Source organism: Parasteatoda tepidariorum, chromosome 2 (assembly GCF_982258835.1).
Source record: "Parasteatoda tepidariorum strain Cologne lab strain chromosome 2, Ptep-v5.0, whole genome shotgun sequence".
Taxonomy (NCBI): Eukaryota; Metazoa; Arthropoda; class Arachnida; order Araneae; family Theridiidae; genus Parasteatoda; species Parasteatoda tepidariorum.
In genome coordinates, this window is record NC_141756.1 from 19,151,074 (window position 1) to 19,177,034 (window position 25,961).

A 25,961-nucleotide genomic window follows, 5' to 3' on the forward strand; every position below is an offset into this window, starting at 1 on the left:
GATAAGTAATAACATCATTACATTTTAATGGAGTTTAAATTTGCATATCTGTGCAAGAACATAACAAAAAGGAAAAAATGCCAACGTAAGTTTAAAAAAAAGCTAAGAAAACAAATTTAGTACAGAAAAAAATCTTTTAAGTTGAGTCAAATAATACAGATAAGCAGAATAATTTTAGCTGGGACTTAAAGATTTTATAAACAAGAAGTACAATTTTGTACTAGTACCTATTTACGCATTTGACATCACTATCTAGAGAGGTAAAGTAGAATTTCTTAAGTATTTTTATTGTTCTAATCTAACTAATATTAAATACAAGGAAATTGAATTGATAATCTAAAATTTAGAAGGATGTCTTAGGACAAAATGTATTATGTGTGGCTGTTCATACTTACGCGTCTGACTTAGCTATCCAGTTGATGGATAGACAAATAAGTTATTGTGTCAAATATAATTTTTTTGTTGAATCTAATAATACCAAAATCTATAGTTCTTATAGTTTAGAATTACAAGGATTCTTTGTATGAGTAGTACTCTTTTTTTTTAATTTGTATGAATAAAGCCTTTATAATTTCTAAACTATTCCTCCTATCGATTCATAAATAATTTGGAATCCAAAAAAGCAGAAAACTATTAAGTTAAATGGATTAAACTATTAAGTTGAATGGAAATTAGATTCAGCAAATCTTTTTTTTTTTGCTGTATCTAATGATAAGAAAATCTATATTACTTATAGCTTAGAATTACACGGATTCTTTTTTTATAAGTAATACTTTTTTTTAATTGCACTTCGTATGAATAATGCCTTTATAACTTCTAAACTATACCTCCTACCGATTCGTAAATAATCTAGAATCCAAAAAAGCAGTAAACTATTAAGTTAAATGGATTAAACCATTAAGTAAACTATTAAGTTAAATGGAAATTAGATTCAGCAAATAAAATATTTTTGATGAATCCAATGGTACCAAAATCTATATTACTTATAGTTTAGAATTACAAGTATTCTCTTGTATAAGTAGTACTTTTTTTTAATTGCATTTTGTATGAATAATGCCTTTATAACTTCTAAAATATTCCTCCTATCGATTCGTAAATAATCCGAAATCCAAAAACGCAATAAACTATTAAGTTAATCGGTTTTAAATGACATTAAAGGAACATTGTCGCCAATTTTATTATTAGCGCCATACCCGAAGTATTGCTTTAGTTTTCAATACCTGAATTTGATTGATATCAATTTTCTGAATTAATTGATATGTAGTAAGTTAGGTTTTTAAATTAAATTGATGTTATGACAGTAATAAAACCTTAAAATTTTCCATGCAAATAAAGTGTATTTTCTTCATTAGTTTGTGCTGAAAATATATATTAAGTTATGAAATCAAACACAAGCATGTACTTTCTCTGAATTAACATAACTTGTTTTAAAGGATTTGTATTTTTTGAAGAATCGATCTTTACAATTTTTTTCAATCTGTTAAGTATGCTTCCATTAGTTTCGTCAACATAGCTGTCGAAATTTGGAACTCTCAATGTTAATTTTAATTTCTGCCCTTTTCGCCATACCTTTAAAACAGTTCAAAATAATTAAAAATATTTGACGTAAAATTATAAAACTCATTTAGTCAAAAATAATTCCTTGAAAAAATTATTTTCATATTTATTCATTGTTTTGTACTTTTTTTTAATAATGGTCGAAAGCTAAAAATCTTTCGTATTTGCGTACTATTCAAACGAATGGTATACAAGCTTTTACCCAATTTTAAAAAATGTTATTTTAAAATACACAAAACGAAATTTGAGTAAACTCAGCTTCACTGTTTCTGAGTAATAAAAATTTCTAGCTGGTTAAATTAAAACTAAAAATGTGTAAATGCTTTTAAATTTTATTTTCTCATAAGCTATTTTCTCATGAGTTTTGTTAGTTATTATAAATTAATTAGTGTAGTTAAAATTGGTATAAAAAAATTTTGATACCTCATAGTTCAAAAAATCTCGATCCTTTTTCAAACTATCTTGAAAGAAATATTTGTTTTACCCTAGTTTCAATGTTTCGATTTATTTCGTGAACTTGAGATTCGAAAGTTTCTTCACACGATCATAATATTCATTAATCCAAGGATTTATTCACATGAAAAATTATTTTTATCCCTTATTTATAATTATTTCTCAATTTATTTAATAAGAGTGTCAACAATTTGAATTGTAACTGAAATTTTAATTCCATAAACAAAATCAATTTAAAGTACATAATGTTATATGGCGAAAGACAAAATTTGAACAATATCGATTGAATAATTTCTGAGTTATACAATTTTATAATACCGTACATTGAAAATTTAATTTCTTGAGAATTATTTTACCAATTTCGACCAGATATTGAATTTTTTAATTCTTCAGTTTAAAATAAAGTAAAAATGTGTTTGCTTTGTGTACAGAAATGTTTCAACTCACTTAAAAATCTCTCGAGATACAGCAAAATAAGGCAGGAAGTAAAATTAATATAACGTGGTCTGAACTTCCGATCATCAAAATCTGTGATTTTGTGATCGGATGTTCTCCGGTTTAACTAATGAAATTATATTTCCTGAGGCTATTCCCCCCTCCTATTTTCAACATCAAGAATCCGAATCCTTCGAAAAAATGTGATATTTATTCCCATAAGTTCTGTGGATTAGTATGTATAACAAATCTGCAAAGTAGAATGTGCGATTTAGTATTTCCAGGAATTATATAAAATTTCAAATGATAAACCGTCAAATTATGAAATATGATTATTTCATAGTTTTAATTAGTAAGATTATGATTTATCAGATAGTTATTTTTGGTCCAGTAAATTCTAGACTAGCATCTAGTAAATTGTTATTCTCATTTTGTTTTCTTTAACAAGTGAGGCATGATGTTTTTTGTAATTGCCAAATATTATTAATAACAAGCACATTAAACAGGATTTTAATCCTTCAGGGGGGGGTGTGAGTCATTTACCTGTGCGCCATTTCCCAAATGGAATTGCCCGGTATTCTCTACACTGATGAATTTTTACGGTAAAAGATTATTGTCTGGTATTCCCAAGTCATGGGCTATTGCAGGATATTAATTACCCTGATGCTTTTCGTTATGGAAAATTACTTATAACCAAATAATTCGAATAATTTAAAATTTCTGTTTTATGGAGAAAAGAATTGATTTATTGAATGAAGAAAATGTTAATTTTCTTTGATTGACAACTCAATAATATGCTTTTAAAAATTTGAAAGTGGGCAAAAATAATGCAGTGTTTCTTTCACCATGATTCTTACATTTAATTTTTTCCCAGAATATTATTTGTTATTGTATACAATGCCAAGCATGTCTTGAAAGTACTTTTGGAGCATACTTCATTCATTGGACTGGCTGTATTATTCTCAAATTTTATGTAACTAAAGGCCCCTAATTTTTCTCTTATTTAACATTTTATTTTAAATATCTGTGAAATAAACAATGAAATAAGCTGTGTGAATATTTGATGGACTACAAAACTACCAAAAGAATTTAAATTATATCTTTACTATTATTACAGAGGTTGGTTTTTGGTTTTATTGAGGTTTTTTGTACTTTGTCTAAAAAAACAAGTATTTCTCACATTGCCAGTGCTTCTACTTTATCCTAATATATGTTTAATTATGTACATTATATTTTCTGAAAGAAGTTCTTAAAATTGAAATATTTTGTGGCTATTAAATAAGTGTAAATAGAGTACAAAGGTATAAATAGAGCAGTAAAAGGTGTGATGAATATTTTGTGGTATTTTTACATAATCAATCATTTATTCAAACCATTCAATTTATATGAACTTTAAGGAAAAGAAAAAATCATATCAAATTTCAGTTCGCTTTTATTGAAAATCTTCCAATTTTAATGAATTCAAATCTCTATTCTGAAGATTATTGCCTGGTCCGCATTTGCCCGTAAACTCTCTAGGCAACTGCTGTTTGTAGATCCATTTCAAGTTTTCATCACAAACTATATCATTACCTAAAATGTAATTTAAAAATAATTATTATTTAATGGGGAAAATGATGTATATAAATTTAACTATAAACTTTTAAATTATTTATTTAATTTTACTTCAACATGGAAAGGGGCTTTACACCTATTTTTTTCAAAAATAAACTAAAAACTATGAAAATAATTTTTTCTCATAATTGACATTTGAGTAACTGACATTTATGAAACTCATAGAAACGTATGAATAGAATTAGTTGTATTATATGCCTTTAACTACATGTATGTACTCATACGTTCGGCGTTTTTGTGCCTGTGTGTGCCGGCGTGTTTGTGCCTTTCGGCGTTAGCATGCCATGCGACGAAGAGAAAAATTGCGTCATTGAAATTGAATTCGTCACTACTTACACGTCTCACTAAATCCCGCGATTATTTTCATATTTCTGAATATCTCTAAGAGGTGGCGCAACTAGTCCACAATTTTCATGATCAACTCTTCACAATTTTCACAGTGAGATTTCGAATTGAAATAAAATCATTTTGAACTTTCTGTATTTTCGCTTTCATTAGTGTTAAAATTTCACATTAGCATTAAAATTATTTCACTTCATTAGTACTAAAATTAATTATTATTAATTCATCATTAGTATTAATTAATTATTATTAATTATTTCATCAGTGTTAAAAATATTTTTACCTAATTTTAAAAGTTATTTTTTGCAGAGATTTATCTACAACATCTTAATCCAATAGAGTTAATAAATATGTTATCACAGTGTATTTTTTTAAGATAAAACTTGGATGCATTGCTGTTAAAACTAGAGATGAGTGAACAAGACATCGTACGTTTTACCACCAGTAGACCAAGCAAAAAACTGCTTGCATACAAAAATATTTTGCATTTTCGAATTTAGGATAGAACATATATAAATTTTCAGAAATAAAAAAAAATGCTTTTTTGGGTCGGAAATTCAAAAAAGAAAAAATTCGACAGAGAATCCGACAGAAAAATCTGATTCTATCAAAATTAGTTTCAATTACTTATCTAGCAGAAATTTAATTCCCTCATTTCCCTCAAAAAAGGGGTAAGCTTACCGAGGAAATTAAGGGAGTTTTCAATTATGTATGTTAACATTGAGTTATGATAACAATAAGTACCAATTATGTTAACATAACTGAACTTTTTGTCACAAAATACCCTGGGTATTATTTTTTCTGAAAAAGCATTGTTTAGTTCATACACACAGTAAATCTTTCAGGCATTTCATATATAATATTCGTATAAGACCTGAGTTTTGTACCCACATTTCAACTTCTTAATGATCACACGATTTTAAAGAAAACGCTAACATTTAAATAATAAAATAAAAGTAATTAAAGTAGTAAAAGTCCCTACTTTTTTATTCAAGAAAATTTTTGAAAACTAAGTGTTTGTACAATATAGGCATTACATTTTTTAATTTTTGTGTTAATTTTTCGCTTGAAATCTAACTAATTAATTATAGTTTAAAATAAACGAACTATCACTAAATACACAGAAAATAGTCTGTTACTGCCATCTGATGTACAGATTGAGAAACATACATGATTCCGCGTATTTGAAATAGAAATGTTTCAATCTTTTTGGCGCGTTACTTTTAAACACTCCACCAGCAAAATATCATCGGCACGACAAATAGAGCATGAAATTTCACCCCGTCATTTCAAGTGGAACGAGAATGAAGTAATTAATGCGCAGAACGATAAGGTTGATACAATTAACTTAAAAGACTACACAAATTCCACTTAATTACTTACTTATACTCACTTAATTATTACTTAATTAATATTTATACTTACTTTATCACTCACTTAAATATCAAGGCCAATTTTGTAAAAACTTTCATTTCAGTTTTCATTGCCGAAAATAAAATAAAAATAATAAAATAAAATAAAAAACATTGTTTTTCTAATTTTTTGTGCTAGCGTAGTTTATAAAATGTCATACAACTTCCTTAATTTTTATTTCTTTTCATATTCATCATTAATAAGTTTGAAAAGCTAAGGCAAAAATTCTAAGTAGAATTTTTATGTTAATATGCCAGCTTTAGGAGATATTTAAAAAAAAAAGATAAAGATTTATCGTTCCTCGTGACAATTGAATGAGCTAAGTTCACCAGCAATTGGTCTTGCGAACTTAGTCCGGAAAAAGCACATTTCGTTTGACAAGACAGCGCCTCAAGGAAAAAAGTACGATTCAGCTCAATAGATGGCAGCACTATTCGTTCAAGACACTATTTCTACAATTAAGACATAAATCTGAAGGGGAAGAAAACTTTCTCCAGGTTTCTATACCCATGGTAATACTCAGCAAACAAACACAAAATTTTACGAGAATATAAATCGCTTATACTCGATATGACTTACCAGTTTTAGAAGATCAAACCCTGTTCTTTCAGACCGAAGTTCGATGTTCTAACCACTGGGAAAATAAAGATTTAAAAATGAAAAGATAGGAGAACTTACCATCAAGAAACACTGACTGAAGGTGACTCCAGATTTTACCCCAAACATTTTCTGGAATGGATTTTAATTTATTGTGAGAAAGGTTTACACGTGCCAGTTTTGGAAATCCTTCAAATAAGTCTGATGGCAGTTCTTCAATTTCGTTTGAACTAAAAAATCACATTTGAGTTTTTTTTATCTAATTCATTTATATTTAGTTATATACAGTAATAATTTCTTCATAAGCAGGATGATTCAGGACTATAATTTACGAACATACATGCTGGTCAGGAACATCACCGCATGCAAGAATCAGCAGTCAAAAACGCAATGTTAACGTGCTACATTCCACAAGACCTAATACTACAAGGTTAGAAGCAAATCATTAAAAGTGGCAATTTTTATTATTTAATTAATGTTTTATATAAAATTTCTGCCAAAGAAATTTTTTTAAAATAAAAATAAATAAAAAAATGTTCATTGTTGAGGCTTGCAGCTGCAACAACGATGAAGTATTAGTCGGTGAACGTTTTCAAGAATACAATTTCGAATGAATGATTCGTGAATCTGTAACAAGTTTGCATTTGTGTTAATTGTAACATGATTTTTGTTTGTTTTCATGTTCCTGACTTACATATAGATATTGGACTATTAGTTCTGAATCACAGGTACACTTGTATGAAATATATAAATACACTGGTTATCATAAATTAAGGAAAAATCACAAAAATAGCGATAACTCTTTCAAAAGTAAGCCAAACCGTGCAAAATTTGCATATGTTGTCCACTAAGAGTAGCTGAGTAAAATTGCAATATGCAAATTAGTGGCGCTGCACTCGGCTTACGTCATCTGCCTGGAGCATAAAAGTCCAAGTTTGAGAGAAAGCACACAAATTTTACTGTGATTGCGACATTGAAAATCTGAGATAGCCAATTCGTAATAATGACCTCTAGGCATCATTTGCCTGAAGAACTACGATGGAGAGCCATCGGGAGACTAGAGGCAGGGCAGAGTCAATCAGAAGTGGCCAGATGGCTAAATGTGAGTCCATCTGTGGTTCATAGACTTTGGAGGCAATTTCAAACCACAGATTCGGCATCTAGGAGGTTCAGTCAAGGACGGCCAACTGTTACGACCAGTGCCGATGACCGATATTTGACATTAAGTGCACGCAGGAATAGAACCGCTACTCCGACACATCTTAGATCCTCTCTTGCTGCAGCCACCGGAAGGTTGGTGTCAACGTCAACTGTGCGCAGAAGGCTCCACGAAGGTGGTCTGTATGCGAGACGACCAGCCATTTGCGTGCCGCTCACATCACGCCATAGGAGAGACCGTTTGCAGTGGGCCCGACAACATGTCCACTGGACGTCAGATCAATGGAGGCCTGTTCTCTTTACGGATGAGTCCAGGTTTAGTCTAGAAAGTGACAGTAGACGTTATTTGATATGGAGAGAACCTGGGACCCGTTATCATCCATCAAACATCCGTGAAAGAGATGCATACGGAAGAGGCAGTGTCTGTGTTTGGGGAGGCATATCCTTAGGAGGGCGCACATACCTCCATGTCTTTCCAAGGGGAACCGTGAATGCTCAGGTTTATCGAGACAACATCCTTGATGCTTATGTGCGCCCATATGCCGGGGCAATTGGTGATTGCTTCCTGTTACAGGACGATAATGCAAGACCACACAGAGCTCGCATTGTTGATGATTATCTTCAACAGGAAACAATTACTCGCATGGAGTGGCCAGCTCGATCCCCGGACTTGAATCCTATCGAGCACGTTTGGGATGCTCTAGGGAGGCGTGTATCTGCCATCAATCCGCCCCCTCAGACCCTTGCCACGCTTGCAACTGCTTTACAAGAGCAATGGCTCTCACTTCCTATTGAACTGATAGACCGCATAATTGAAAGCATCACACATCGCTGTTTGTGCTGTATTGCTTCTAGAGGCAATCATATTCCATATTAAAGGTACTTTTTCTATTGCAAACCGATACTTCCAATTTGTTTATTTTATACATGTGCTAATTTCTATACTACTATTAATGTCTGATAATTTCTTTTTATGTTGTTTAATACCTTACTATGTGTTGTATATTGTGGGTAAGTTTCATAAAATTCCATGTGTAATTTCTTGAGTTATCGCGATTTTTGTGAATTTTCCTTAATTTATGATAACCAGTGTATATAAAAGCATTGGTTTATGGGATGCATGGTTATATATGGAAATACGTAAAAAGTATTTTCTGAAAATATATTTTCCTTCACTTTTTGAAATTTTGGAACGTAATAAATAATGTTAATAAAATTTGCTGTAATCTTAATAAAAGGCTGCATAACCAAATAACCATTCTTCAACTCGACTATACGTTATTATAATTCATGATTGTGAACTAACCGTGTGGGCGAGTATGAAATGCATTATTTAAAGGAAACGTTGCTTCAAATTTATTTTCTGTAGCAAATTTCACCCGAATTTATGTCAATAAAAATAAACTATTTCTTTCAAGCTTTAAAGTTTCAGTTTACATGCTTTTTAGACTTGAGCAAAAAATTTACTATAAAATCTATTTTCTCTTTCTGACGATTTCATAGTTGTTTTTCTTTTAATACTCAAAAATGTCATAAATTCAAACTTTTATTTCATATTTAGACTTCAAGAATTTATTTATGTTGAAAATTTATTTTCATCCACTTTCAGATTGTTAACAGACTCTTAGATCTGGTATGACTCTGTCAGACTTAGAGTTTAAAAACAATAATGTTAACTTTTGATACTGTTAACCTTTTTTGAAATTTCTCAAGTTTTTTTTTCGTATTAAAAAATTGGTTTACATCTTTATGTGCTATTATTACTTAAACAAAAATCAATAATCATAGGCACTGAGAAATACACATGATACATAAGAAAAAAATGAATAAAACTAGAAGTTTTAATACCTGGCGCCAAATATCCAAAACATTTTTCCTGGATTTGGAAACATGGATCTGGCTAGAGTTTTGATATTGTTGCTATCCACATACAATTGCTGGATGTTTGACAGAGAAGCAAAAGCTTTATCCCCAATTCCTTTAAACTTATTAGCATAAAGAGATATTTGTTCTAAAGAAACTGATCCGTCTGAGAACCAAATATTTCCTAATACATCAAGATCGTTATTACCAATGGCAGCATACTTCAATTTCTTCAAGTGACCCAGCCTGAATTTGTCCATATTTGTGTGACTATAATCAAGGACTCCATTGATGGTCAAAATCTCCAAGGAATCCTCGAGACCGCTAAAGGGAGTGTCTCCAAATGATCTTACAACACAATTCTCAATATTTAGTTTAGTGGATTTGTGGCCTTTGAAAAAGTCCGAAGGAATATCACCTAAATGTGACCTTAGGATGGCGAAATTAACGTCATAGCCGATGGTGTGTTTCACAGCAGGTTCAATTTCATGTATGCTGTTGAAGCCTTCGCAAGATATTACTGCTTGACCTTGATCAATTGCACATGAGCAAGGATATACTAATTCTCTGGAAGGGCAGTCAATAGCAAATGCTGCCACGGTGATTGCGAGAATCTGAAAGAGTAGCAGCATGTTTGGAAGGAAAAACCTACAAAAAAAGAAGAAAAATTGCACATTTGAAATCGTATGCTATTAGTTTAAAGTTAGACATTTTAGTACATAAGGTGCTTATAATTGAAACGAGCCTTATCAGAAGCATTTGTAATGCATTCTAACAGTCTAAAAGGCATAAGCATTGGTAGAGAAACTACGTACGATATGGCAGCGAAAATTCTGCATAAAAAATTTTAGTCAATTGAGAAAGAATTGGCACAATTTGAAAAGAAAAATAATGCAAAAATTGAACATTCACCTTAATTAAAGCGGTTCGTATTAGAAAAACACAAACGAATAAAGCAAAGAACAGGAGGGAAGATTTTGTTTAAACTTATTATTGTTCAAAAAAAAAGACCAACTGAAAATTGTCTTGATACAATGATGATACTAATATCAAGAGACGGAATCATTGAGTCTGAATTTAATAAAATTTTGCAGAAATAACTTCAATCAGATAAAATTAAGGTTCTTAAATTGAACAGTCTTGATCGTATGTTATAATGTATAGATAAAGTATTTTGAATATTTCAATAACTAAATCATCAATTTGATATTTAATAATAAATATGAGATTTTTAATTTCAAGCTCAACTCAAACATTTTTTTCATCTTTTTTTCACTAGATATCTATGAATTCTGATTAATATTCAATATTTTCAATTCTTATCAATAATGAAATAAACAAAAAAACACTACTTTTATTTCTTTTTTTTCAAAATATTTTTCATTTTTATATTTAAAAAAAGTAATAATAAATGCATATTTGCAATAATAAGTGAAAACAAATTCAGATTAATAAAAATATTTCCTATTTTTAACATAATTTATTAATCAATTATAATACTTTAACTGCTAAAATTATGTAAATTGATATAACGTTTATGTTAGAGGTTAATTTACGTAATTACTTATGTGAATTAACAGCTGAAAATTTATTTTTATTTTATTTCTTTTAAAAAGCAATGAACCAACAAATTAATGAATGAATTCTTTCCTCAAAACTAACTCCAAGCTGAATAAAAACTAAACATTCTTTAATGAAAAAACTCTGGCCTAAATTACATTAGATTCTTTCGACAAGGTTGTGTATCTAGAGTAAATTTATCACTATAGCGTAATTTTTAATCGGGACGCAAAATAATTCTCCATACAGCAAAGTAGTTGTCCCCCTATAGCGAATTTTTCAACTATATATCTTTTGTAATTTCGTCCCTTTTGAATAAAATTGTAATTGGAAATAAAAATTTTGGAATTAGTTTAAATATTAAAAATGATTGAAAAAATAAAAAAATTTGTAATTTTCCCTTACTTTTTAGAAGTAGACGAAAGACTTAACTGCTACATATAGATGCAAAAATTTTGAACAGTGTTACTAGGAACGATAAGGGCTCAAAAAGCAATAGTGATTCCGAAAATAAAGACACGATACAATCAAAACAACATTATACTGAACTATTATGATCATTTGAAACAATTAAAAGGGATTTCCAAATGGATACAAATGTCCCAATTTTACTTTTTGCTCACTGAATGATTGAAAAACGTGATGAAATGTGAAATTGATTTTCATAAAAATTCAACATCACGAAATGATAAGCAATATAAAAGCACGAAAATAGAATAAATATTAGTAGAATGAAAATATTGACACATAGAAGAAACATAGCGACATAATATTCTCTGAATTAATCATTATTCAACACTTTTGGCCATTTTTTATGTAGTAAAAATTATGATTTTAATTTTGATTACTTAGACCTCAAAAAACACATTTGCATAATTAACTTTAGACTCGATTCCTCAGTTAAGTTTCTGAAAATAGATGGAGTTGAGATTGAAACCAAAGGCTTGATATATAATTTATTTTCTCAGAGGAAGAAGACATTTTTTACAGGAAGAAACTAATTTGAAATTCAAATTTCAAAAATTAATAAATACTCGTGTTACTCACCTGAAACTCACTGTGTGAGAAACAAAATAAAACAAATGTCTTTTATCATCGTTGACAGATGTTTCATTTATATTTTTTTCAGGAGAGCATTGATAAATATCGCTGTGATTTATAATCGAGTGTGAATTTGCATTCGCATATACTTATTTTAAAAATTGTTTATTAAGGTGAAAATGTTAGAAAAAATACCATCATAAAAAAAGAAAGAGCTTAACAAACAGTTTGAAATTAGAGAAAAGCATTATAAATTGTTCACTTAACCCCTTGATGTAGATGGGACACCGGTCTCTCTTTTATACATATTCTTCTGGTACTTTAAGTACAAGCAAAAATATATTTTGGTATTTTTTAATTATGCAAAACAGTCTAATAGTTACTCAGAAAAATCTGTTAGATTATCTGAATTATATTTGTACTAAAATATTAAAACAAATAAATAATTTTATTCATTCCTATTCAAACTTTTTCGATAACAGATTTTGTATATTAAATAAATTTCAATGATGAATAACTGTTTCTCTTAGATATAAATAACTGTAAATGCGTGCTAATTTTAAAATAATATTGTTTGGAAGTGAGTTGTGTGAGGAAGATTTTACCTTTCACACAGAAAACGTATTCTATATCAAAAAGTTATTAAATTGCTATATATATAATATTTTCACTTATTTTGGCCTAATTTAGTGTAAAATAATGAAAAAAGTATGAAAACTCTGCTTAAAAACTCTGTTTCAAAAAGTCAAACTTAAATCAATAAAGACATTTAAGTTAAGGGTCCTCTTAATAAAAAATTTTGAAAACTTTCTCTTTATTAACATACAAATAAATAGCTATCCGAAATTTTTTTATTTTTTTAGCTACTAATTATCATTTTATTCATTGAAATAGACTCTATTAAGCTTAGCTTTCCAATTTTGTATAAAATTTTATGGTCGTTTAAGATTTTCAAAAATTTAACGTTTTTTAAAGTTTACATTTTTTTCAAAGTGCATGTTTTTAAGACTAATGCTTAACATTTAAAAATCTGTAACTAAGTTCAATAAAACACATCTCAAAATATAAAATTAAAAAAAATTTTAAAATTTTTCATTAGTTAGTGAATAAATAAGGAAATTGCAGACATGTAAGCCGGACTTCTCGCATGTTAACATAGAAGAAGTAAAATCCTTTTTCAGTTCGAAGAGGACTTTTAAATAAGGTTCTATGCTGACATTGCGTCACTTACCTCTCCCCACTGGAAATCCATCAATTGTCAATCAGTTATAAATATACCAATAGAAATATGTTTCTATTAGTTCAGTTGATGAGTTTATTTTTGATATCCACCAGATGATATGGATATGGGATCAGAGCGATCCCATAAATACTTCTTGAGTTGTGAATAAATGAGAATTTCATCATTTGAACGGTATATTTGAAAAATTAGACAACAACCATTTTGCCAATGGGAAACCTGCGATCACCTTTCGGCGATCACAATTTTTTTAATTAGTTAATAGAAAAATATCTTAAATTAACTAAACAACAGATTTGTTTTTAATTGATTACTACCCAAAAAGCAAAGATTTTTTCTTTCTTTTTCTTTCTATTTAATTTATTTAAATAATGATTAAAAAATTTTGAATGCTAGAAAAATGTTTTACATTCTTTTACGCAGGGGTCTCCAATATTTATAAACTAGCGGAATATTCCAGTATTCTGGTGGGACAGCAGGCACCTTTATCAAAACTAAGACAATATTTCAGTGTACTGGTTGAACTGCAGGCACCTTTTTGTTTTATTTTTTTATTTTTTTTAACAAAATGTGCAATGCATTAAAAAATCTCAAAACGTATTAAAAAAACGGATCAATAAAAAAAAATGGATGTGCCATGCATGACGTTCAAAAAACAGCTCTTTCGCACAACTGAAAAAACACAGATCGATTTGCACAGAGGAACTTTTTTATTTCCCATGAGCAGCACAATCAGTCTTCCCGGTGAGCAGACCTAGTGCGTTCTCCAGAAGTGGTATCCACTCTTTCAGGACCACCACAATGGGTGAGGTACCGTTGACCATGTTAATTTGGACGTCTAGTTTCTGCCACAGTAGATGGTAGCACCGAGACTCTATTTGGATGCTGAAGTGCACTAGGAATTTTAATTTTGCCTGGAATGCCAAGAGCAAATAAGGTACTCTAGGGATCTTTTACATGCCGAATTATCATACGACATGGCCGCTGAGGATTTTCTGCATTCCGAAAATCCGGTGTCTGGGCTGGGAATCGAACCCGCAGACTTGGGATCTGAAGGCCGACGACAAACCAACTGCGCCACCCAGCTACACTAGAGGAACTAGATTTAGATAAATTTCCCAAATTTCTAATGACCATCCTATAGATTTCAACAATGTAAAAAAATTGTTTGAAAGACAGCCTATACCATTTACTATACTTCGGTCGACTGAGATAGAACTCACTACATCTTTAACATGGGCCTAACTCCTAACCAGCCTATTCCGACAAAATAAAAGCCTAAAATGTGGAAAAATATTTCCAAACAGATGTAATGCTTTACAAAATTAATCTTATTTATTCAATAAATACTTTGAAAAGCTTTGTGTAAACAGCCATCTTTATCATAAAAATTAAATATTAACACGCTTACATATTGACAGGTATAAAGAGTCACAAAACTATGTGCCCATCGAAATCATTAATATTCTTAAGTTCAATGTTGGTTCATTTTAAAAAATCAAATCTTTTGTGTCTGTTAAGTAAAATCAAAATAGGTAATTAAAATAAGTAATTAAAAAAGAATTAATAAGGATATTAATTTGCAGCATATAAAATAATAAATAAAAATAGTCTCAAAAAGCAATTAATGAGCAAATCAAAAATTTGTCTACGCTTAAGCCTTCTATGTTTTAATGTGCTGCATTTTAGTAAATTTTCGTAAAATTGGCAGAATTTTCTATTATTTTATACGAACAACTCCCTACTTTGAGAATAAAAGCCCAGTACCCGTAATTGTAACAAAGTAAGAAAAGTAGAGTTAGTAGAGTATAATACTCATTTGCAGTCAATGGGTCAATGGAATGACCACAGATGCTAAGCGAAAAAGTTTACAGTTAGACCTATAAACTATTATGCTCTTCTATTTTTAAATAAATATCATCGATGTAATTTTTTATAGAAATAACTTTCAATATCGGAATAATTTTCAATACCTAAAAATGTAAATGGAGGTTCTCGAAAGAGGGGATCGTAACATAGTTAAGTTTAAGTTGAATTCACAAGAACAATTTTACAGTATTTATAATTTTATAATCTTATCTAGTGAGAAAAATTAACAAAAAGTGAGAAAAATTAACAAAACCAATGTACCAAGGAAAAAATTTTTTAATGGTATCTATATGCCGAGAAAAAATATGAAATTTAAATAGAACGGTTACTTAATAATAATTATGAGAGAGATTTGACAAATATATTTTTGCAATATTTTTATGCTATATTTCAGTAAAAAAATTATACATACGCAACACTAATAATTTTTACCTCGCATTTATTGTTTAAGATAATCAAATGTTCTCAAATTCGGTGCGAGAATATTTTTGTGTTAATATTTTTTCTGAAAAAGTGCATAGTTGATTTATGCACTTTTATATTTCCTAGAAAAAAGTGCATTGCATAAGTAGTGAGTACTTAGTGCATACAACATGAATATGAAGAGAATTCGGCATTAGCTCCTGTTTATTTTCCCACTTTTAGGGATCTTCCTTATGTGAAAAATTTTTGTATTCTTATTGAATTTTTTTGTCGATTCGAAATTCCATACATTGTATGTTAAGAATGTTCCAACTTCGGAGAAAAAGAGCAACGACTTCAATCTTGTAATTATTTTATTGAAAATCTTCCAATTTTAAAGAATCTAAGGCTCTGCTCTGTAGATTATTGCCTGGGCCGCATTTTCCTTTAAAATCAGCAGGTAACTTCTGTCTGTATATCCACTTCAAATTTCCGTCGCAAATTATGTCATTTCCTAAAAATACAAAAATAAAAAATATGTAAAGAAAACTGTGGTTGTTCACTGGGAGTAGTAATGGTTAATAACTGATGGAACAATAGTTAAAAGAAAAACACGGATTTCTATGTAGGGAATAAGATGTCTACCCGTACAATTATTAAATTCCTATTTATTAGTATATAAGACATATTGTCTGGATTTTAACTTGAAGTACCTTTCGTTGGACATAATTGGTTTGACATAATTGGTCTCGGTTGACATAATTGGTTGCTGAGCCTCACGTTAGTGACTTACGGACATGATCTGAACGCGCCCACCTCGCCAGAAACGCCTGTCTAGACATGATCATGCCCAACTTGATGGATGTAGCACAGTAAACTTAATTATCTAACCACGTCATTTGACTAGCTATGTCTTTGCCGTTGCTGGTTAGTAATGGTAGAGAATTCGTCAATTCTTTAATTTTGTGATTTTTTTTCAATCTAAATGCTACGTCCTGAAATGGGGTATGTCTTTCTTTTACACAAAGAATGTTGGACTGACATAAAAGAACATGTTAAATAAACAAGCCTAAGAATTTGAAGTGATAAGATATTACTTGATTAAAAACTTTGTTCGCTTTAAAAATATATGAGATTTGCCAGACGTGAATGTAAAGAAAAAAAGTGATTTGAATTTAAAAAAAATTTTAAGAAGTTGCCAATGAAAAATGGAAAAATAAAGGTGAAAAACAAAACTAAAAAAAAAGCACAGAAGGTAAGAGAGAAATGTCGCTAATTAGCAATGACATTAGTTCCTCACCACCTCTACATAGCACGTGGAAATACACTTTACTCTGATCTGCTCCCTCTCGGCCACTGTGGTTTTTCAATTTCTGCTTCTCAACTTTTTTCTCTTTTGGCTACCGTGGTTTTCCTAGTTTGGTTTCTCATCTTTATTTTTCCGTTTTTCATTTTTAACTTCGCATTTTTATTTCAAATCACTTTTGTTTCTTCACTTTCACGTCTTTCAAGTCTTCAAAAATGGCGCCTATTTTGGAGGAGCTTGAAACATGTCAGCTGTAATTTCCTATTTGTATATTTTTAAAGTGAATTAAGTTTTTAATCAAATAATAAGAGAACATGATTCGCTATCCCTTTATTGAAAAAAGAAGAAAAGATGTTCGGAACTTACCTTCAAGGTACACTGATCGAAGCTGACTCCAGACTTTACCCCAAACATTTTCTGTTATAGATGTTAACTTGTTTTGGGAAAGGTTCACAATTTTTAGACTTGGATATCCTTCAAATGTATCAGATGGCAGTTCTTCAATTTCATTTGATCTGAACAAAAATAGTAGAAAATATGTTTGTAACATTTAAAACAATCTATATATATATTTCTCTTACTAGGCGACAAAAAAAAGCCTCATTACAACTACCCGAATGGCAACGCTAGAAAATCGACCAATGATTGCCGCTAAAAATGTCACATGCCAAATTTAGCTAAGATGGCTCAACATATAGCGTTTTTAAAAATGGAAACTGAAATAACCAAAGAGAGCATTAGCGAGGCAGAAGTAGTCGATAGATCTTTGTCGATAGATCTCTATTTTAGTATTTTATCGAAAGCGCTTTTTTTCACGAATTCATATATTATGAATTCATTTGACGTTTTTTGATTTATATCACGAATTTATTTGTCTTACTAGAATTTATTTGTTTGTGCAGGTTTTTCCATCGCAAATCACTTCTTTCAATTTTCAATAGACTTAATTATAGCCAAAATTTTAACCTTTTTAAAGAGATATCAGTTTTAGAAATTTTATCTTAAGATTTTATACTATAGCACATTTCTAATAGGTTTAACGAATTACATGTCATTTATTTGAATTCAAATTTATTTCAATGACTTAGTATTTACTAAAAAGATGTAATTTTTTTTTAAAAAAAAAGTTGTTATATGGATTTGAATGATTGTTTTGAATTCTTAGAATTTTGTGCATTTGCTATGTACTTAAGTTAGTAGCGAGCGAAGCGAGCTTGGTTTGCGAAGCAAATCATATAAGATTGCGTAGCAATTTTCGGAGGTTGGCGAGCGTTAGCGAGCAGGGGGCGCAGCCTACTAGTACTGTTGTATTTTCGTTGTGACTCTGATTAGATTGGACATCACTGTGATTAGATTTTTCGTCTCTAGTCAGTGTTTCCAAGATATATAAATTAATTAATCCATATTTGTTTGCTTTTAATAGTGTTTGTAAATAAAAACTTCCCTATATATGAACTCCGGACGCCTTTTCTACAAAACCTATCTAAATGAAATTTAAGAGAGTGTTGTAGCACTAGACAAAGATGAAGAGACAAGAAGCAGCATTCAAATTATTATTATTCTTTTTCTCGAAGCAGACAGAACTCAGTCAAAAAGTCAAAACAAAGGAAATATTTACTTCTTCTTAGTCTCGCATTGCAGTTTCTCATGCTGTAGATATAATCCCAAATAAATTTTGTACGTTTTACTATGAAGATCACAGTTTAAAGAAAAATGGGTGTAACCTTTAAATATTTCTCAAAGTTGATCAATTTTGCTTACCATCATAACGATCTCAAGCCAATATCTTCGCATATCAATATCTGAATTTTATTTCGATTGCTGCAGCAGATAGGCCACTAGACTTTCATTAATTAGGGAACTCTGGAAGGCTATACTATATTTCAAAAAGTAAAAGTTTTATGTTTTGCGAAAAGAAAATATATTTAAAGCTTATGATGGGGATAAGCTGAAATGCTTAAAGAAACTTAAGTTGATATGTATATATCTACTGATACCTACTGAAAGCTTGAAATATTCGTTTAATTCAAATATATAAATAAGTTAGATGTCTCCCTAAACGAAAATAACATAAAAATTCAACGGAAAAAAACTCATTTCACAATACTGAAAAAAAGGTTCACCCAAAGGTAAAATTAAAATATTGGGTTGTTCGGAAAGTAATTTCGCTTTTTCCCAACAGAGGACTTCAACGTACTTTTTCACAACCAAATTTTATTTTTAAATCGTATTATAAATTTTGAAAGCTGATATAAGAAACCTTAATTGTGGAAAAGTTTGATTGATTCTACTCAGTTTTTCGCTGGTGCCCCTTCAAATATAGAAAGTGAAAGACAGCATTTACGGCATATTTTACTTTTTTACTATCGAAAAGATAAAAATGCTGTTAAAAAGTCTTATGTGTATGGAGACGATGCATTAACAGTAAGCCAGTGCCAAAACTGGTTTGCAAAAATTGATAAAGCAAAATTTCAATTAAGATGCACAAAAATGCACTACGTTAATTTAGGCTGATGAAAACACAATAAATGAACTAATTGACGCATATTGGTGAGATCACTGTGAAATTAAATTTGTAAAATTTGACCGTTCATGATCATTTGAGGCACCTAGATTTATTCTCAAAGCTCGGTATGTAGGTTACTCCAGTTCTTAAGGAAAGTGCTCGCCAACCCCCGAAAATTGCTACAAAATCTTATATTATTTGCTTCGCAAACCAAGCTCGCCTCGCTAGCTACTAGCTTAGGAGCATTGCAAATGCACAAAATTCTAAGAATTCAAAACAATCATTCAAATCCATATAACAACTTTTTTTTTTAAAAAAATGACATATTTTTAGTAAATACTAAGTCATTGAAATAAATTTGAATTCAAATAAATGACATGTAATTCGTTAAACCTATTAGAAATGTGCAATGGTATAAAATCTTAAAATAAAATTTCTAAAACTGATATCTCCTTAAAAAGGTTAAAATTTTGGCTATAATTAAGTCTATTAGAAATTGAAATAAGCGAATTGCAATGGAAAAACCTGCATAAACAAATAAATTCTAGTAAAACAAATAAATTCATAATATATAAATTCGTGAAAAAAAGCACTTTCGACAAAATACTAAAATATAGATCTATCGACAAAGACTACTCACTTCTGCCTAGCTTATGCTCTCTCTGGTTATTTCAGTTTCCGTTTTTAAAAGCACTATATGTTGAGCCATCTCAGCTGGATTTGGCATGTGACATTTCTGGCGGCAATCATTGGTCGATTTTCTAGCGTTGCCATTCAGGGAGTTGTAATGAGGCATTTTTTTGTCGCCGTGTAAGAGAAATATATATACAGATTATTATTTCATCAGTTCCATTAAATGTTAATAGAAAGAAGTATATTTGTTATAATTTTTAGTTATAATTATTATTAATTCCTATAACCTAATAATTGATTACTCAAAAAAATTTGTTTTCCTCATTTCACACGATTTAAGAAAGCATGCAAAAAGGCGGCTTTGCATCGTTATTTCATGAGTTGGCGATGTTGATATACGTTAGCGCTAGAAGCTTGGCATCCACTTGGCCTACACATAGATGCAAACATGTTCTCCATGGGAATAATGTTTTTTTCTTAGCTTGCAACAGAGTATAGAATGGACAATATGTAATTCTATAAAATATTTATTTACTATAAGAAAATCGTCTTTTAGTTTCATGAGGAAAAAACAAAATTACCTTCCAAACAACCCAATAGTTTTAAAGGCACGTTAATTTGTAAGCATTAATTAAGATATTCACATATTTCATAAATAGAAACTCAACTTAAAATATTAAAACTCAAATTTATGCAATTTTGTGTTGTGACTTTATTTATGCTTGCATTATATTATTAAAAAACCTAAAGACATTAAGAAAAATACTTATTGAACGTATTAAAATAACTCAATCTTTTGTATTCTACCAATATAGTATTTATTAAAAAATTTAAGACACTTTTTTTTTTCGAATCAAAGTAATTAGTAACTCTTCTTTTATTTATTATACTCTAGTTCTATTTGTAATTTTCAAGTTCATAAATGAAGTTTATTTTAAAATATGTTGTTAATTATTATTGATATTTACGAGTACATAGGTTGAAATTTAATTTGAAAAATCGCTACAATACGCTTCATACTTGCTCTAAAATAAAATAATTCATTAATTGAATCCAAGAAGAAATTATTCTCAACAAACAATAGAAAATAAATGAAAATAATAACCAAATATCCGAATTTTCCAATATCCGAAGTTGTGTTTTGGATGGATTTGGCAACATTGATCTGGCTACTACTTTGATATAGTTATCATTATTGCACAAGTTTAAACAAAAAAGTTAATGCTTTTTCTCTACCCTTTCCAATGTAATTTAATATTGGAAAGATATTGTTGATACATTAGTTTTAATACATGATATATTGGTGATAAGCGTATTGTAGCATTTTTCACTGAAAGGTAAAAATAATGCAAACATTTTCATACTTAGCTTCCAATACCCAAAGATTTCTAGCTGGATTTGGCAGCATAGATCTGGCCACAACCTTTATGTGGTTGTTATTTACAAATAATTGCTCAAGGTTCACCAAAGTAGACAACGCTTTATCTCCAACTTTTTCAATATTATTTGACTCTAGGCTTAGTTGTTGCATTGACGCAGGTCCATCTTCAAACCATCGATTTCCCAATTCAGCAATATCATTGTGACCAAAAGTGAAATATTTCAGTTTCTTCAGATGTCCCAGTCTGAATGTATCCGTTTTTGTCACACTCTGATCAATTCCCGTATAAATGTCCAAGATCTCTAATGAATCCTCAAGTCCACTAAATGGAGTGTCCCCAAATGAAAATACTATGCATTCCTGAAAACTAATCTTAACGGATGTGTGGCCTTTGAAGAAGTCAGAGGGAATAGCCCCTAAGTGCGAACGATAGAATCCGAAATTTACGTTATAGCCGATCGTGTTTTTCACAGCAGGTTCGAGTTCAGATATGCTGTTAAATCCTTCGCAATTTATTGTTATCCGACCTTGTTCTTCAGCACAAGAGCAAGGATATACTTTATCTTTCGGTGGGCAGTCGAGAGCAAGAGCTGCAACAGCAAGGGAGAGGATTTGGATGAATACTAGCATGTTGGAAAAAGAAGACCTAAGGAAAATTAAAATTGTATATGTAAAACCTATTGTTATTAGTTTCAAGCTGACAATTTTATTATGCAACTTTGATTTTCAACAAACAAATACCAATTAGTTTAAGTTTTAATCAATTAAAATTATTTTAAAATGATTATTTAAAAGACGTGAATCTGGGTTGTGAGGTAAAAAGGATTGATTTATAATTTTTAATGTGGATAGCAATATATACACTTAAAACAATGCAATGAGTGAACAATTATGAGAAATTGTGAGCCAATGCGACATAGTGATTACTTTTATAAATTTGATGCCTTAGCGAGATTCACTCTTTTGTCTCAAAGTCATCATTCTTAGATCATTCAACTGTTCAGGATATGCTGTAAAAAAGAATCACCTCCCCAGGCCTGCACGCTCAGACGTAATCACGAAATCGGGAAATCTTTTCCATTGAGCCTAATTCCATTTAAAAATTTATGCACAATCATTATTGTAAGTAAACATGCTTAATTTTCCTGGTTATTATCATTGATGGTACAGGAATATCTAGTAATAAAATATTAGCCACATTAAAAAAAAATGCAAAACTGACGCAAAACATTTTAAGTACTATCTAGAAAACCTGAAACTGCAAACGACAAGACTACATCCCCATGAATCAATAAGCATTCCATCAATTTCTGACTCCAATAAAAACTGCCCAGAATTGCTAACATGAGAATAGTATAGGAATAATATAAATGGTATAAGCTGTAATATAAGGAAAATGGTAAATACCCCGATTATCAAAAATTCTCCTGTTCAAATCCTCACAGAGAACTTAATACTTTAATGTTTTTTTTCTCCTGTTTTGCTAATATACTCGCCCGAGCCGTGATGGCTCAAAGGATAGAGCGTTCGCCTTTCAATGAGGTAAACCAGGTTCGATTCCCAGCAATATCTGGTAGATACCAATTCCGCATCCGGCTTGCACTGACCGCAGTGCTGACGTGAAATATCCTCAGTGATAGACGGATCATGGGTTAGAGTCCCCTCACCGTCAGGCTAACCATAGGAGATTTTCGGGGTTTTCCTCTCCATGTAACGCAAATGCGGATTACATCCATATAAAGGCCTCCACGAAAGCGATTTTCTCCCAATACTTGATCTAGCTGTTCCGTTGTCTTCTTTATTGGATTCAAAATTACAAGGCTATGGAGTTCATTTGCAATCGTAAACTTAGAATTGGGTCGTCTGTTCAATCCTGGTTGTAAAATAAAATCTAAAATTACCCACTGTGCACCAGTAATACATCGTAAATAAAGTACTACTTCTACTCTCATCTTATCTGTATTCTAATAAAATTAAAGCAGACTACACGTTCGCAAATATTCTGAAATAGTTAGTTATGAAAATACTCTATCTTACAATAAGAGGCACTTTGAGTTTTTGATATTGTTTTTTAATTTCTCAATAATTGATTATTATTTTGATGTTTATTTTACTTTATGATTATTTTGTAACTTTAGAGGTATATTAGGTCTTGTAAATTTTCATACTTATCAAAAAAGTTTGAGACTTTCAAGGGTTTAAGAGACTGCTAATAAATTAAGAACAAAAACAAGTATTTTTGGAACACCCTATGCCAGGAAATATAGCAATAAGTGGTTATGAAATGAAATAAAATATACTCCCACGTTATGGTTCTAAAAGCATTTTTAAGCCTATTAACAAAATTAAAGACTCTTAAAGATCCTATTTGTGTTGATAATCGCAGGGGCATTTACCACATTCCTCTTCAGCGCGACTCCTGCTACATCGGACAAACTAGACAAGTTTTAAAATTTAGACTTAACGAAACTTTATACTAAAAATCATCAACTGCTGTACATTGTTGGAATTTTGGAAATAAATTCAATTACGACAATGAAAAAATTTTTCAACCCCAGTCACATGAGTCCTGGAATCTTGTTATAGTCATATGAATGCTGATTTCCTTGTTAACGACTATAGTTTCTTAACATCTCTACTTAGCGCGTGGAAATGCATTTTACTCTTATTTGCCCTTCTCGGCCATTGTAGTTTTTCTCATTTTGTTTTTCATCTATTTTCTCCCGTGGCTACTGTGGTTTATTTAGTTTTGTTTCAGACCTATATTTTTTTCATTTTTTATTGGCAATCTTACGTTTCATATTTCAAGTCACTCTTGTTTCTTCTCATTCACGTTTGACAAGTCTTGAAAATGGGCCTCTTTTTTCGAGTGCTTGAGACTTGTCGACTCCAATTTGCATATTTATGAGGTGAGTGAAGCTTTTAATCAAGTAATATCTTACCGAATCAGTTTCTTGAGATTATTTATTGAGATTAAGTGAGGGCTATGTTTCTTATTTATTTATTTTTTTTTTGCCTATTCTTCAATCAAAATTAATTCAATAAAAGTAATAGGTTAGAATTATTGATGATTTTACGTATGAAATACGTAATTTTTCCTTCTAAACTATTAGTTCCATCGATTTAATTTTTAATTTTGTTAAATTTAGTCTATAATATACCTAAGAAGCAAAGTCTCTCTTGTCTATAAAGCAATGTGAGACAGGCCAATAGGTACAAATACAAAACTGAATTTTAAAAGGTATTCTGATTTTTAAACTATATGTCTCATTGACTTTGTTTTGGTCTTATTCGATTAAGCGTGCAAGGAACTGCACGTGGAAACAAAACCTCGTTTGTCAGGATAGAAAATTTTCAGATTATTTTCATCTCGTTTATCTTTTTTGGGTTTCAAATGTCCATTATTGTTTAAAAGAAAACGAAAATGGGAATGGAAAACATATCTTTAAGAAAAAGAGGGCACTCAAAATACATAATTAGAAAAATGCACGCGGTATTTGAGTGTGAAACATAATCTAAGATAGTTCTTTAAATTTCTTAAGCAATTACGATAACAAAATAGTAAACGAAAGCAAAGCTTCTGAATCTCCTGATTTTCGTGGGTGAAATTCTTTTTAATTTTGAAGTGATGGCCAAAGGTATAAATTAATATTTTTATTTTTGTCCAGCAATGTTGATTTTTAATGATTTTCACATCCACCATACGTATTTGATTTAAATAAATATACAAAAATCACAAGAATGTTTTTCTTAAATATTAAGTGCTAGAGGAGGTAAAATAATTCCCGCAAACACTTGTAAAATAGTTATATCGCCAACATTACAAAGAATTTTAACTAAAAAATACCGAAACTTTTTTTAAAAAATTTGGCTTTTTTTTTTGTAGACTTTGCGCAAATAAAATTTAACCAATCGAAAATAGTTCTTAAAATGACTTAACATAGCAAATTTAAAATTTCTTGTAACTTTTAAAAGAATTTTTAAATATTATTTTAATTTTTTTTTTTTTTTTTTTTTTTTTTTTACAAAAAGGTTTGAAATACACAGAAATTTATTTTTACTTCAAAAACAACTCGATCTAAATTACTTTCATACTTTACATTAAAAATGAAAATTCACTTAAAAAACATTATTTTTAATAAATGTTTCCAAAAATATTAATTATAATTCAAATAATTGGACGAATGAAAAACTTTTTTTTGCTTTTTAAACTTTCTAAAACTGGAGTGAGCAGGTTTTGACTAAACAAATCCTATATTCCAATTGCAAGAAAAATAAGTATTTTTTTTAATAAAAAATAAAGACTAAAAATAAAACGTCTTGTTACTCACCTGGAAATCACCGTATGTGACAAGATAATACAATTAGCAATAATCAGATTTAACAGATGTTGCATTCAAATTTTTTTCAGGTTTGCATTGATAAATAGTAATATTATTATTTTACCACAAAATTAAATTGTACCTTCGACAACACCTTATCTAGAAATATTTTTTGGATAAAAAAACTAAACGATAATTTAAAAAAAACTCTAGAACAAAGATAAAGCGTTCTTAACAAAGTGTGATTTGTAAAAAACAGAAAGTTTTGT

The 25,961-nt window shown here is 29.9% G+C and overlaps 2 protein-coding genes across 3 annotated transcripts; both read right to left on the minus strand.

Moving 5' to 3' along the window:
• Positions 1-3,859: 3,859 nt before the first annotated feature.
• On the minus strand, positions 3,860-12,131 carry LOC107443130 (oplophorus-luciferin 2-monooxygenase non-catalytic subunit). Of its 2 annotated transcripts, none has more exons than XM_087156935.1 (4): positions 12,040-12,131; positions 9,418-10,080; positions 6,493-6,641; positions 3,860-4,017 (listed from the first exon to the last, which is right to left on the minus strand). In XM_087156935.1, the coding sequence occupies exons 2-4, from the start codon at positions 10,062-10,064 to the stop codon at positions 3,878-3,880; spliced, it is 936 nt and encodes a 311-aa protein (XP_087013061.1). In that variant the 5' UTR covers positions 10,065-10,080; positions 12,040-12,131; the 3' UTR covers positions 3,860-3,877. The 2 variants fall into 2 exon arrangements, with proteins under 2 accessions (XP_087013061.1, XP_087013062.1); XM_087156936.1 differs by having other exon boundaries at positions 9,418-10,203; positions 11,841-12,046.
• A 3,769-nt stretch (positions 12,132-15,900) lies between these two features.
• LOC107442090 (uncharacterized) lies at positions 15,901-25,815 on the minus strand. Its single transcript, XM_087156937.1, has 4 exons — positions 25,702-25,815; positions 21,354-22,016; positions 17,217-17,365; positions 15,901-16,058 (listed from the first exon to the last, which is right to left on the minus strand). Exons 1-4 carry the CDS (start codon positions 25,764-25,766, stop codon positions 15,919-15,921), a joined length of 1,017 nt encoding a protein of 338 aa, XP_087013063.1. The 5' UTR covers positions 25,767-25,815; the 3' UTR covers positions 15,901-15,918.
• Between the last annotated feature and the right edge of the window lie 146 nt (positions 25,816-25,961).

Excerpts from the sequence above, each read along its gene's own strand:
- LOC107443130 (XM_087156935.1), bottom strand. The coding sequence starts at position 10,064 with ATGCTGCTACTCTTTCAGATTCTCGCAATCACCGTGGCAGCATTTGCT. Across the intron at positions 6,642-9,417 it reads TTTTGGATATTTGGCGCCAG|TTCAAACGAAATTGAAGAAC; the intron begins GTATTAAAACTT and ends GTGATTTTTTAG. Across the intron at positions 4,018-6,492 it reads TCAGTCAGTGTTTCTTGATG|GTAATGATATAGTTTGTGAT; the intron begins GTAAGTTCTCCT and ends ATTACATTTTAG.
- LOC107442090 (XM_087156937.1), bottom strand. The coding sequence starts at position 25,766 with ATGCAACATCTGTTAAATCTGATTATTGCTAATTGTATTATCTTGTCA. Across the intron at positions 22,017-25,701 it reads TCACATACGGTGATTTCCAG|GTCTTCTTTTTCCAACATGC; the intron begins GTGAGTAACAAG and ends AATTTTCCTTAG. Across the intron at positions 17,366-21,353 it reads CTTTGGGTATTGGAAGCTAA|ATCAAATGAAATTGAAGAAC; the intron begins GTATGAAAATGT and ends ATTTTTGTTCAG.